This window comes from Molothrus ater, chromosome 15 (assembly GCF_012460135.2).
Source record: "Molothrus ater isolate BHLD 08-10-18 breed brown headed cowbird chromosome 15, BPBGC_Mater_1.1, whole genome shotgun sequence".
In the NCBI taxonomy this organism is placed as follows: Eukaryota; Metazoa; Chordata; class Aves; order Passeriformes; family Icteridae; genus Molothrus; species Molothrus ater.
Window position 1 is genome coordinate 3,716,003 of NC_050492.2, and position 15,048 is coordinate 3,731,050.

At 40.3% G+C, this 15,048-nt stretch overlaps 1 protein-coding gene across 1 annotated transcript in view; it reads right to left on the reverse strand.

Moving 5' to 3' along the window:
- DOCK2 (dedicator of cytokinesis 2) overlaps positions 1-15,048 on the reverse strand; it is a 160,497-nt gene that overhangs the window by 37,424 nt on the left and 108,025 nt on the right. The window contains 3 exon segments of the mRNA XM_036391885.1: positions 74-132; positions 231-331; positions 8,787-8,865. Coding sequence (XP_036247778.1) covers positions 74-132; positions 231-331; positions 8,787-8,865 — 239 coding nt within the window.

Genomic DNA, 15,048 nt, shown 5'->3' on the forward strand with positions numbered 1-15,048 from the left:
TGTCAGATATTTTTCAATGGAAAAAACATCATGTGACAGATTCAGTTGCAGTGAAGCTCAGTTTGCTACTCACCAAGTTTGTACCACATGTCACGGATAGCAAAGCCAATTAAACGTCTCATATCTCCATATCTGGGAGAAAAGGAATATGAAAGGCATTTTTATCATTAACTTTTTTACCATTTTACCAGAAAATTAGAGATATAAGCTAAAGGATATATTTTACTTACTTGTTCTGGATTTTGTTGTATTTTGCATGGGAAAAGTTTTCTAGCTGTAGTGAATCTTGGGTAATAAAAGCCACAGCCAAATGAAAATAGTTGTTCCACAGCTGTAAATTGAATATAAGGAAATGATAATAATTTTGAGGAAAGCAGGAATAATATTAAATGATGCATAATGCAGAATAATTTATGAAACCAAACGATGCAAGCAATATGATATTTTTATATTATGCAGAGATGTACATCATTAGTACTATGCAATTAGCAGAAAAGCAAGAAAGATGAATTTTAATAACCACTACTGCACATTTGCTCTTAATAACAGAGCAGCTGAATAAATATTGCTAAAAAAAAGATTCAAATGATATTCATTGGCCAACAACATTAAACCCTGAACCAAAGCAGGACTGGAGGAACATGTTACATGCTGGTGGAGCTTGGCAAACTGGAGCTAAGGCACCTATGTGGTTACACTGCATTTGAGCACCACTTCAAAAGGCATCTCCTGCCTCCTTTTCAGATCTAATTCAACTACCATTTCTATGAAATTCCAGTGTAATTTGTGAAGAGCTCTCCACATGAAAGAAGGACAAAATACATCCCTAAATAACAGCTGATAGTACTGAGTCTGTACTTGAAGTAGACAAAAAGTCTCTGTGCTTACAGTGCACAACCCTTCATTCCTGAAAGCAAACTATTTGTTCTACAGACAATTAAAAACAAGCACTTCTCACACTAGAAAGGGAAAATAGAAACTTCCCTAGGAAACCCAAATTTAAGGAAGGAAATACAATTTTCAGAGGCTTTAGGCAGTCAGCAGCAGATTTAAACACTTAAAAATGCAGCTGTAGCTAAAAGCAGCAGTAGGGCTCAGTGAGAGAGCAAAAGGCAATGGGGAATGTATTCAGTGGTGGTTCAAAGGATGGAACAAAACACGGGACAGAGATCTTCATTTTGTGTGGTGCAATACAAGCCTGGGTTGGGAACCCACACAAACAGCCTGAAAACAAAATATTCCATCAAAAACTTTAGTGGCCTCTACCCTTTGTAGCCTGGAAAACTCCGGTGTGCAAATAACCAGGAAAACCAGATCCCACACCCAGAACCACAGACATTTCCCATAATAAATAAAATTCTCAGGTGTCCTCTCTAATTTGAGGATGATTCTGCTGTGGATTTCTCCCTCCCTTGGAGGCTGTGCCCAGCAGAGCTGCTGCCCTGCACACACCAGCCCAGCCCTGCAGCCAATGCACAGCCTGGCTCAGCAGCACAAATGTTGTTTATTTCCTTAAAGGCCTGTTTTACTCTCTCACCAAATATTTTAAGAGGTTATTTTGGCCTGTGTGGAGTTCTCAGCCCCTTGAGAAGTTGTGTTTGTTGATGTGCAGGGAGCACACTCTGTATCTGTCAATTATAGCAGTGAAATGGAAAATTCCTCAAATTGTTCTAGATTGTGGGGCTGAAAATGAAGGCTTATTCCCAAATGGCCTCTTATTTCATTCAATGGCTCCAAGTCAGTGTCACCTTTGTCAGAGGCACACCCCACAGACTCAATCTCCTTATTTATATAAAACTTTTCCTTCCATCCCCAGAGTACCCCAAAATGGCTGAAAAATGGATTCCTTTTCCTTTCAATTGCATACTCAAATTACAGGCTCACAGGATTTAAGCACCAAAACTAACTTTAAAACTCTATGAGATAAAGTAGTCTCTCTCTGAAGTAAAACAATATGGAAACAGATTTCTAAAATGCCAAAATTATTCTTATGAGACACGTTTTGTTTTCTCTTAACCCCATAATAACATTCCAAGGTGTTTTGGACATCTGTCGAATTGGAAAAGGTGGAATTAATTTAGCAGGAAATTTCCAGCCATCTCACGAAGAAGAGATTTGTTAGTTATCCTAAAAAATCATGCAGAGTAAAGGCTGCAGCCTCCTCCTTCACACACCTCTGAAAGCTGATATTTGCTGGTGGAAGGATCAAATATGAACTTCAAACTCTGTAATTTGATAATTTTCAAATGCAGAGTATGATATATAACATATAAAAATATAACACTTTCATATTTCCAGTATAGTTAACTCTAGCTAAATTTCCCAATGGTTTCATTCCCTATTAACCCCTGCACTGTTTCTGCAATGTCTGTCACTGTCATACATAGATTTTTGCAGTGTGCATTTTTCTCCTGTGTATTTGTAATACTCTGAGGGTTTTGATCTTGGGGTTTCTAAAAGATTTTAATATAAAAAATAAGCTGCACAATTCTGTTTGTGAATTGTGTTTGTTGAAATACATTTCATTACTGCTGAGTTATTAATGGAGCATAGCTCATGCAAGAAGGGTAGGAAAACACAAAAATAAGCATTTTCTTTGAAATCAGACTGACGTTAGATTTTGGATTATGCCTTTTATAATAGAATTCTGTAGCATAGGTGATTAATATATGAATTACAATCACTCTACCAGCACGGACATAGAATTGCAATCCTTTCTAATGCCCTGTGAATGTAGTGCTGAGGGAGGGAGGGAGGGAGGAGCAGGAATCAATAACTGCATTTCCAGAGCAGAGGCTCTACAGCAGATGTGCGAGCACAACAAAATGGGTTGGGTTTGGTCACCCTGCTCTGCCCCAGGGTGTCAGGCCCTGCCATCTCCAAGCAGGAACATTCCCAAGGGAATGGCTCAAAAGCCACCCAGGAATCCAGTGGCACCAAGGGTGGGATGGTCACAGGGCAGGTGTGTTCCCTCCTGTATGGAAACCCCTCCTGGGCAGGGCAAGACTCCAAACCAAAGGTTGTGATGGTGTCTGAGAGTCCCCAGGATGAGGGAAGAGATGAGAATCTTGACTCCAAGTTCTCACAAGGCTAATTTATTATGATATGATATGATATTATATTAAAAGAAAATTATATAGTAAAACTATACTAAAGAAAGAGAAAAGAGACATCAGAAGGCTAGCAAAGAACAAATAATAAAATCTTGTAACTGACCAGAGAGTCTGACACATCTGGACCATGATTGGTCATCAAGTAAAAACAATCCACATGGAACCAATCAAAGATGCACCTGTTGGTAAAGCAACCTCCAAACCCCATTCCAAGCAATCAGATAATCATTGTTTACATTTCGTTTCTGAGGCCTCTCAGCTCCTCAGGAGAAAAATCCTGGCAAAGGGATTTTTCAGAAAATATGTCAGTGACAAAAGGTGCTGGAGCCAGGAGGTGACAGGGACAGCAGAGTGAAAATGCTCTGTCCTGGACAGGGGAACACCTTGCAATGACATCAGCTGCCAGCAGAAACAAAAATGTCCTGGAATTGTCCTATTTACCACAGATGGCATCCTCTCAGACAGCTGTTGAGGACACCATGAATGTGTTGCTTAAGTTCAGAAAATCACACAGTTTTTGTTACAATTAAAACAAAGACACCAGGGTGACCTTCAGAGAACACTTTTTCAAAAATATATTCCACAATTTTTAAGATTTTTGTTTCTTTGTTGAGCCCTTTCTGAAGAGCCCATCTCAACTCCTGCACCCTAAATCCAGAATTTACACCTTTTGATGGTGTAGCTGTTCTGCTGCCCTGCAAATGCCCAGCTGCAAAGCAGTGGTCTGGACATGTGTCCAATCTTCACATTTGAAACTGGCAAATCCCTGAAGAGCTGTTACTTGATACAAACCAGCAGAAATCCCAACATTCCAACATCTTTTAAGACTGGATGTTATGCCAATGGCGGAATTTCCTTTGTCTTTCCCAGGAGAAGCCAATAATGAGCCCTACACCACCAGCACTCCCCATCTCCAGAGGAAAGGAAACATCAAAGGCAGCCCACAACAAATCCTCATAAAACTGCATAATGTGGTTCTGGCTGGGGGCACCAGTGTGCAGGCACTGCCTGAGACAGCTCTGCAATCAACTAAGAGAATCCTGGGGAATATTATAATAATATTGGGAGCAAACAAACAAAAAGATGGAAAAGAGAAAAATAAGCAATTTGCAATCACACTGATCAGACTTTTTGTAGACATGAAATGCAACAATGAAGTCAAATGAGCAATAAGACATTGAGTGTCATGGTCTTCAGGGGAAAGTCTAACCTCAGAACTGCTTGCCTTTTTTTCCTGTATGCAATCAATATATCTCCTTCTATTCTCTCCATAGGGTCATCCTGAATTGTCTTAGGTTGGAAATGGGGGTGTGGATTCTATTCCTATCTGTTAGGGGTGGGGCAGTTCTCTGCTGTCCATGGGCAGTTTGTTCTTGATCTCTCCCCCAGCCAATCCTCCCTGCAGGAGATCTCTTCTGTCCATGGCCACTGAGTGTCCCTGCAGGGCTGATCCAATCCAGCATCCCATGGGGAGATGCTGCGCCCAGGGGAGGAGCCAAGCATTCCTACCTGGATCCAATGTGAGCCTGGCACAGCACAGCAGCCTTTGCCCAGGGCATTGCCAGAGGAGCAGCTTCTGCTGCCCTGCATGGCCAGAGGGAGCCCAGGCCCATCTCCAGCAGCCCTGGAGCTGCAGAGGAAAACTCCCCCCTTGTGCAGGATCCCTGCTCGAGCAGAGCCACAGCTGGCACTGCAGGAGGGCTGAGCCCCCATGGGATGGGGCTGTGCCACCCCCTGACACACAGGGGACAGGGCATGGTCTGACCCTGGTAGTTTCTATTACTGCATTGTTTATTTTATTTTTTATTTTCTTCCCTAATAAAGAACTGTTATTCCCGATCCTATATCTTTGCCTGAGAGCCCCTTAATTTCAAAATTACAGCAATTGTGAAGGAGGGGGGGTTACATTTTCCATTTCAAGGGAGGCTCCTGCCTTCCTTTACAGACACCAGTCTTTTCAAACCAAGACATGAAAACAGGGTCTTAAGCTAGAATACTTTCCACAGTTGCAAGCCTTCAGACTTGTCCTTACAAGCTCTTACAAGCTCTTCTGTACCTGGAGGGACACTTGCCAGTTCAGCTGCTCCAGCTGTGAAGGCAGGAGCTGCTAAAATGCTTCAGACAGGTCATCAGCTGAATTAATTCCTCAGAATCCTGGACTGAGAAAATATTCCCTGCCTTTCTAGATAACCTGTTTCAATATTTAACATAACCTCTTTATAGCTAACATAAATACAAGAAAATAACTTGTTTCAAATCCAGGGACATGAATAGAATAGAAACTGCTAAATATTGAGGGCTTTTACCTACTCCAATAATTCCTGCTGAAACTCCAGATTTCTGTCCATTAAATCCTCATGTTCCAGTTTATGTTCAGTACTGAAGAATGCAGAGTCATGCATTATGCAAGACTCTGTCCCTGTTTGTACTGTAGGCACCATGAATATTGGGAGCTCTCCTTCACTCCTACTTCATGGTTTATTTTTGGTCAATCACTTAATGAAATTTCACTCTATTCTCTCCTGTAAAATGATTTCCTCTAGAGCTAACAGCTTTGTTTTATCAGCACAACAGTAAATATTCCATAACAGAAGCCCTCCAGGCAGACCTGGCTTTGTTGTGTTAGGTTTTGCTGCATGCTGACACTGGAGAATCTCTGTAGGACACAACCTCTGAGTGCCACTGATGTACTGAATCCCCTCCTTGTGCACTCTGTGTGCAAACCCAGAAAAAAACCCAAACCAAGGAGAATCACCCCCCACCCAGCAGGCACAAAACCCTCAGATATCAGCTGATTTTTTTACCTCCAAACCCAAAGATCCCCAAGCCAAAGGCCCATTGTGGCCCTTGCTGCCTGCCCAGTGCAATGACAACCTCAGCGTCAGAGCTCTGGGGTTGGGGAAGGGCTCCCTGCCAAAATGGGAGGGTGGATCTGAGGGATAACTGTGCTGAGGCAGGAAATTTAACAGCCCTTCACTGCTGTGCTAGGCAGGGCTTTGGGATTGTTCTCTCTATCCAACAGCCTCAGCACTGAACCTCTGGCTTTAAGGCAATGCTGAGCTCTAAACTGAAGGACTGGACCCACTTTGATCAGACAGAGCACATCCTTTCCCAGTCCCTAAATGGTAACACCTTTTTCCCTCCTATCTGAATCACATAATAAATGAAAAAAGCAATTTACTTTGCAAACAAGAAAGAGGCCAGGAACCTTTTTTTTTCCCTCCATTTAACAAGCTCACCTAGAGTAGCAAAAATTTTCTTCTTTGCATCTCTCTGGATTTAAATCACACTTCTTAGATGCTCAACTGCTTCACAGCTGACTTGCTTTGTTTGCTTTGGTTGACTACTATTTATTGCCATGCAACCACCCAGCCAAGTGAAAGTCCTCAGATCTGTTTCCCTGTGCTTTAAACAGCTTTGCAAATTTTCCTTTTAATTAAGACTTTGCTCCAACTCTTAATAATCTGATCTGAGAACACCATCCTGCAAACAGTAAAAGCATTCACTTGTTTACAAAGGTGTAAACAAAGCATATTTTTATTTTAAATAACACTCTGACTGATTTGCAGCTCCATTCTCCCCAGCCCACTCAGCTCCTCCTGCAGTGGGCTCAGGGTCCTGCCCCAAACCCACCTGAGGGTTGGGATGTGTGGGACTGCCTGAGATGGGGATCTCTTAACAAACATCAAAGTTACATTCTTCCAAAGTTTCTATCAAAATAGAGAAAGCAAGTTTCTTTGTTTCTATTTTTTATAGGAATGTCAATTAAAACAGAAATACAGCTACATAGTAGCTGTACTGTAAGGTGAACTATTTTATAAAGTACATTAGTGTCTCATTTACTTTGAGTTAAGCACTGCTCAGGTTTGCTTACAGCCAAGATGTATTAATAAAAAAAATACTGTGGAAATCAAATTTAAATTTATAATTAAGGATATTAGACCATGTGCTTTGCACTATTCAGACCTTTTTTAGTCCAGTAGCAACTTTTTGAATAAGTATATTTAGGAACTCTTAGAAGATTTACAGAGCTTTTATTCATGAAAGAAAAGGAAGGTAACACCTTGATTTGTACTTTAAAGTCTCTCATGAAGAGTATTACAATTCTTTACAGGGCACCACTTATTTATTATAACATTGTTTACCTTCCTCAGAGCCTCCAGATATTTGACAAGTCATGAATAAAAGAGCATTCATGCATCCCCTTGAACTACAAGGTGCAGTGTTGAACCACAACATCCCTGGTTGTTTGATAACACTTTGGGAGGCACAGAATTGCCACAGGAAAGAGCTGAAATAAAGGCTCCAGATCAAACTGCTGCTTTCACTTTGAAAAAAGTGTACACCTTAATAAAGCTTTGACAGATCCAGTCTTTATTGTCTGTGTGATTTTGGTACTCTGCACTTGGTGATGTCCTTCAGTCCTTTGTTATCTGCTTTTAAAAATTACTGACACATCATGCAGTAAAATTGATCAAGTACTACAGAAACAATAGGTTATAAACTGCTTGTTAATAAACTGATAGAGCCCAGGACAGATTATATCACAAATATGTCAAGGGCCTGAGAGTTTCCAACAGGGCTATTTACGAAAAAAATGTATTTTAAGTTTGTTGGAAGAAACATCTTTCGTTGTGATTCAAAAATCATCATTAATATCATACATATCTACATTTCTATAATCACACCTTTTGAAGGTAAAACATTTTTAATTAAATAAAGCAGGGAAAACCTCTACATTTCCTACTTGGAAATGTAACTGTAACTGAGTGTGAATCTTTTACCTTTCTTTTCAGTACTGTCTTTCCAACTCTTCCTGTATAACCACTTCTGTGGCTCCTCTGCAGCTCTTTGGGTCCAAGGGGTTTTGTGTTGAGGACCAAGAGACCAATTCCCAAACAGTTGTTAGCACAAGTGGAATCATTTAAAACAGATTGAAAGCTGTGAGATGAACCATGAAATATAAAGTTCTGAACTTTACATAAAGGGTGAAACAGAATAACTTCACACACCATGATCACACAGCACTTAGTGACAAATCCTCAATCTAAAAGTGTATTTGCATTTTAATACCAATTTAATGAATGTGAAAACTATAGATGTTTTCATTTTTATCTAAAGGAAGCCAAACATGGTAAAATGTATAGTGAAAGAATTCACTTGCACAGAATGATATTGAACAAACAAAAAAACCCAACTAACCCTAATTAATAATGATTGCAGAAAGAACTAATACAAACAAATAGGTGAAGATAGACTTGTCAGAGAAGACTAGAAGTCAAAAATAAATTCTAAGTGCTAAATACTCTAGGAATCAGCAAAGTTAAGCTCTTTCTGTCCCACATCCATAGCACTGACATTGTAAAGACTCCATGTGTTACATCTGAGATTGACTTTCTGAATTCACTTGGCTAACTAAGAAAAAGAAGAGTTTTCTCCTTGCCAGTCCTGAGCAGAGTTACAGAAGAAAATACCCTGGTTGGGTGCCTTATCATAAATAATCAAAGCCCAGCTCTGATGTCATGGAAGATGGTCCAATCCTGCCCCACCCAAATCCACAGCCTGTCTGAAACTGTAAATATCAGTCTGAAACTGATACTGGCACAGCACCAGGAAGAGCTCTGGAGATGTGCACACTCTGCTTTGGCTCAGCTAAAAACCCCAAATACTTACTTGGACTTCAAAATTCATGTTCTCCAAAAATTTCTGGTTCATTGTCTCTGCAAATTTGTTGATGGCTCTCAAGAAGACTCTAAAAAACCAAAAAAGCAGTGATACAGATAAATGAATGTAACCTCTGGCAATCCATACCCACTGTGTGTGGTACTGGTGGCAGCACATTTGGCACTGGACACACTGGAAGCACCACACACGAGCACAGCAGGTGACAATCTGGACAGTGGCACAGGATTTAAAGTGTTGCCCATTAAATGATTACACAATTGTCAAAAAGCTTTCTCCACCTCTGCTGGAAAAGTCAGACAATAGAATTTTGTTTCCCCTGCTGCACACTCTGCTGCACTCCTGAGAAAACAGAGCAATTCTTTCCAATCCAGTGTCACCTTGTGCCAAACCCAGGTGCCTCACAAGGGTGGCATCACCTCCTCTCGGGGTCTGACAGCTGAAACAGCTCCTGTGCTCACATCATTGCTTAGGAGCTGCACCTCAAAGAAATAAAGTGCAGCTTCTCAGTTCTCTTACAGCTGGGGAGGGCAGGACAACACCTCTGCCCACCTTCCTCCCCAGGTGGATTATAAAACCATTCCAAACAGTGAAAATACACACTCAAAATACTACACAGTTACATCTTCCAAGAGTAAGAGCATGAACATTACCCCTCCAGCCTGAAAAGCAGCACCTATTTAAGCTCTTGATTAATGCAGCATGATTAAATCATTTTTGTAAAACTAATTTCTGACTTCCCAGCACGGGACATTTGTAAAACAAAAATCAATTGTATCTTTAAATATTTATAAAGTTTATTTTAATAATTCAGTTGTTTTCAAAATTGGAAATTGACTGAAAGTGATCATTTGCCTCTGTTTCATAGGCAATTTTTTAATGCTAATAAGTGGAAATATTTCTATGGAAAACACTGTAAGGGCAAACAGAACAGTGAACACAAGGGAAAACCAATCCTAACTGTTCAAATATAATGATTGGCTGTCAACTAGATACTCCCAGTCACGAAAAAGTCTAATATTACAACAGCCAGGCCCAGAAATCCCCATCATTTCAGTGATTAGCAACATCAGAGAAAGCTATAATTCAATAATTAGGATTATCAGCAAAAGATTAAGAAACCACAGGCTATCCATGGGTTCCTGTCCAAGGAATGCTGTGTCCTTGTGCTGGGCTCTCTGTGGTGTTTTTGGTGTCCTATCTCAAAAGGATAAACAAATAGAAAAAGAAAGAACAGAGAAGAAAACATGCAAATAATTGTGACACAGAAATGACCCTCAGTCAGGGGCAGTGTGACACAGGAGGGAGCTGACAGGATTTATAAAATCCAAAGTAACGTGGAGATGAGAGACTGAGAGCTCACAGAGAAGCATCAAGAGCCCTGAACACAACCAGGGTGTGCATCCAAAATAAACCCAGGTTCTGCGTAAACTCTGCAGCTCATTGGTACAGGGTGCTGCAAATGCCTGGATTTTACACTGGCTCAGAAGTGAGCAGACCCATCAAAGACTAAACTGAAGGGAACACCATTAAATGCCATTGGTCACTGGGGGCTGGTAGAACACAGCAAACAAGCTCTGCTGTTACTCTGCTCCCCTGGCAGCCCTCTGTGAGCCACTGGAGAAACAGGGAAAGGAGTTGTAGTCTCATCACAAAAAAAGAGATAAATTAGAAGGTCTAAGTTCAGTTTCTTAATGAGGGAGGTAAAGCAAAAGTTCAGCTTTCGGCAAGCTTACAACAGGGAATCCCACATAACCACTGAGCAACACAGGAGCTCCCTGCTTCATTAGAGCAGTGAGTGGCTAGAGTGAGATCCTCTCTTGGGGTGAGGTTCTCCAGGAGGAAAATGTTCTTTGTGAAAGCCTACAGAAGAATTTCTTTCCATCTGTTTAGCATTCTCCTGTATTGCTGATGGGACCAAGGAAATTCAGTAATTATGCAGTTTCTCACATCCTGCCAAGTCCTTTTTGTAAAGGTGACCAGAGGGACACTGCAGGAGCAGTGGCAGGGGGAGGGAGCAGATTTCTGGTGGTGCTGTGTCACCCCCACATCACCCCACACACTCAGCTGAGCTTCCTCCCCATCCAGGGCAGGTCCAGAGGTCCAGGGCATCCTCTGATCCATCCTCCAGACTGGCTCAGCTAATCTTGCCAGCTGAATTAAGGGGCTGATTTGTGACAAGCCAAGTGGCATCAAATCTCCTCCAGTTCCAGAAATCTAATTTTGCCCAGGGCTGCCCTTGCAGGCTGTCACTGCTCTGCTGAACATCTTGTGCTCACTCACAGGGCTGCCCTGTGCCCACAGTGCCACCTCCCAAGCTCTGCCACCTTTATGTGACCAACTCCTAAATGGGATTCCTGCTGGGAGCTGTCCTGTTGGATTTGGGTTGCCCCCAGATGGAAGAAGGAATGAATCTGAATCCATGTTCTCAGAATGCTAATTTAGTATTTTATGATACTATATTATATTAAAGATACTAAACTAAACTCTCCCAAAGAATACAGAAAGGATACTTACAGAAGGCTAACAAGATAATAATGAAAACTCTGACTCTTTCCAGAGTCCCAGCACAGCTTGGCCCTGATTGGCCAAAGAGTCAAAATAATTCACAGCAGAAACCAATGAAACAATCACCTGTGGGGAAACAATCTCCAAACACGTTCCAAAGCAGCAAAACACAGGAGAAGCAAATGCGATAATTATTGTTTTCCTTTATCTCTGAGGCTTCTCAGCTTCCCAGGAGACAATCCTGGGTAAGGGGATTTTTCAGAAAATATGACTGCCATAGTGTCCCACACTGCCCACAAGCAAATAAACACATTCTTCCCTAAAGCTCCACTCACCTGGGGACATTTATCTCCTCCAAGCTGCCTGATACTTGACACTAACAGTTTAAGATGCTGCAAAAAAAGATGATTCTAGAAGAGTAATTTATTTTAGGCAGCACAAAACGCCACACATCTTGGCAGAATCAAGACAGGTTATTCTGTTTCATCATCATCATTATTCTTCTTCTGAACAGGAATTTTAGGTCAAGGCCTTTTCAGTGTTCAGTTTTCTGTGGCTCTGTATTGCTATAGACCCTTGGATTTACAAAGTTTATTTCTTGCCAACTCACATAAGCAAGTTCTTGAGCTCCAGCTGCTCAGGGAGAGCATTTCCCTTCACTCAGAGTTTTTGGCTGGAGCAGGAGGGGTATCTTCCATTTCTGAGGCTTTTTTAATTCCTAAATTCTCTACATTTCCACACTGCTCCAACACCATGGCAAAACACATCACCTAAATATCCAGTTTAGTCAGACTCTGGTATAATCTGGTGCTAATAACTTCTCTTGCAATAAAAAAAAAATCCCACATTTTTCAGTACTTTACTCTTTAAACAGAAATATCGTGAAAGATAGAGTAGAAATAATCATACCTTAAACACACATTAAATTTATTAGTGGAAATCTATTTCCTAGCATGGACATATTACTGGGTATAATAAAAATTTTTGTGAAGAGCTTTATTAGGTTTTTCTTTTAGACATGTAGATAAACCTCAAGGACACCTAAGAAATACTGAGGTATTTAATGTCAAGTAGAAATCATGGAAAATATTAAAAATATTTACTGGTTTCTATACAATATCATTATATGTAGGCTGTCTTCTGTAAATATCCCTTTCACTCTCACAAATATTTTTATCTGACAGACAGGAAGGACACATTTTCAGGGAGCATGCAATATTTCCAGGCTGTCAAGTTGCAAATAATTTCATTCATTTGTGTTTTGCCTAAAGGGTGGATCTATTCCTGTCACTGGGAGTCACTTAGGCAGAAGGTTTGAATGCTATTCCTGCCTCCTGCCAATGCCTCAATGATTTCACTGTCCTGCCTCAGTCTCCACTTTCACCAAAAAGGGGCATTAATTCAGTAGCCACAAGCATGGAAACAAACAGGTACTTGTAAAATAGTGTGAGATTTTGATGAAAGAAGGAGAAAATATAATTTCAAACGCTAAGTTTTAAAGACATAAATTAAACTCACATTTTCAATTAATTTTAATGAAACGATAAATTTTCTACAGTCACAATAGAATTAATTTCTCATCAGTTTAAATAATTGTGATCTAAAAGTGCTGAAATCCCTTTACCCACAATAACTTCAATGATATTTCCTGAGTTTATGAGGATTGATGCTTCTAATGTACAGCTCATATAAAACTCTTGGGCCTGAAGATTTATGGAAGATCTTCAAAGTCCAAAGTCTCTGGGCTAAATCTGGGAATAAAAATGCAGGGTTTTGGCTTAGGACAGCAACAAAATTGTCATGGTTCAACTGCTCCTGTTTCCTCTCTCTCTCTGAATTTCCTGCTGCTTCTGCTTTACTTTATTGTATTGTCAGAGATATTTGTTAAAACTTTTCGCTGGAAAGAGAACCCAAAGAATAGAAACCTGTGCAGTTGTAGCCAGTTTCACACACTTAGGTGTTTGTTCTAAACACGGGAGAACAGTACCTTAAGTAACACAGAGAAATAATTTAAGATAGAAAAAGCTGAAAATTCATGTCACTCTAAGATCAAAATTTGATTTTAAGCTGATTCTCCCTCAAAATAAAACAGGGGGATTTAGATGGTCCAAGGAAAGAATTCTGTATTCATAAGCAACATATCAATCAAAATAGGATTTCAAGGCTGTTCCTCAGAAGATGATGATTTTGTCTAACAGTAAAATAAGTCTGCATGTTGTCCTTGCTTTTGAAGTGTAAATAGGTAATAAACCTAAAATTCAGACCTGCAACCCCAAGGTATTTTTAGCAAGCTAGTTAGAATTGTTACATCAGCTTTTTGCAACATAAAAAAGAGAGGATTTAATAAAACAAACAAATAAATAAACAAATAAACAAACAAACCAACTCTCCAAAAACCCCAAACAAACAAAACCTTAAATTCGCATTGACTGTTCTTAGGTGACTTTGCAAAATCTGGCCTTTTTCTGCACCTTTTTCCAAAGAAAGAACATTTCTGGGTCCACAACATCACTTTGGGAAAGGTGCATAAATCAGATCCAGCACAGAAACATTTCCAAAATAATGAACAGCCCTTTCCTCAGACTCTTCAGAAGAATTCTTTTAAAGCAGTGAGATGCTCTTCAATGTCTTTTCAGGTTCACATGCCTCTAAAATGTGGAAGCTCTGAGCTGAGTAACCCAGATCCTGAGGTGGAGGCTGAATGAATTCACTCAGGAATTTATGAGCATCAGCTCCAGCTCCTGCTTGCTGTGGCTCCTCACTGTGACTGCACTGATGGAATGACAGGTGCAAAAAATGAATCAAGTACAAACTTCTACTGGATAATCAGACACAGAAAAAGAAAGTTCAAAAGAGCCTATTTCCTGTGTTGTGAAAACTTTTTCGAAGAAAAATTTGAAATGATGGCAATGGGGTTTTTTCAGTCACACCTGAAAGCCAGTGAAGGCACGGATAGTTTTTAAAATTCAGAACTTCTTCCCACAAACCCAAAGTGCTTTTCCTTCAGAGAGTTTGGTCCAAAATTCAAGCCAGGAGTTATACTAACTTCAGTGTTTTTTAATCCCCAAAACTGATCATTCAGGATTTTCATCAGTGAATCCTCTACCTGAACAGATAAGGAATATGAGGGAAGCTCTTGCAAACCCTGGAGGATGTACTGACTATTATTTTAAAGATCTTTCCTGAATTTGGATAGAAAAAGTTTGGCCATTATGCCAGTTCTGTGAGATGTGGAGCAGGGAATAGCAGAGGAAAATAATATTCATCCATAATTTATATCAACTTCTTACTATCATCCTCCTAAAATGTCATGCAGAAGACACCTGATGGGTATTTTAACATAAGGGAAACACCAGGGAAAAGCAGCTGAAGTCAAATGATTCTCCCGTGGGCTTCTGTCACCTTTTCTCTTCCTTGCTGTGTGCAGAAGAAGGCACATTACAGAATGAGAAGATTCAGTGTGGGTCAAACCCCTATGCTGGTCATTGTCAAGGACTGGAACAGTGAATGGCAACAATTAACTAAATCTGGGAGGTACAAAATACACTGAAGAGAGACCAGACAAGCAATCAGTGTGACAGGAGAGAATAAACCACACAGGTACTACAGGTGGAATAACAAAAATCCTCACAAAGCAACAGCAGAATGATCTCCTAATAACTTAGCAATCGTTGATTTAGAAATGAAGGATAATGCAGGATAGAAAGAACATTTAAAAACTTGTGGCTACATGAAACCTAATTAT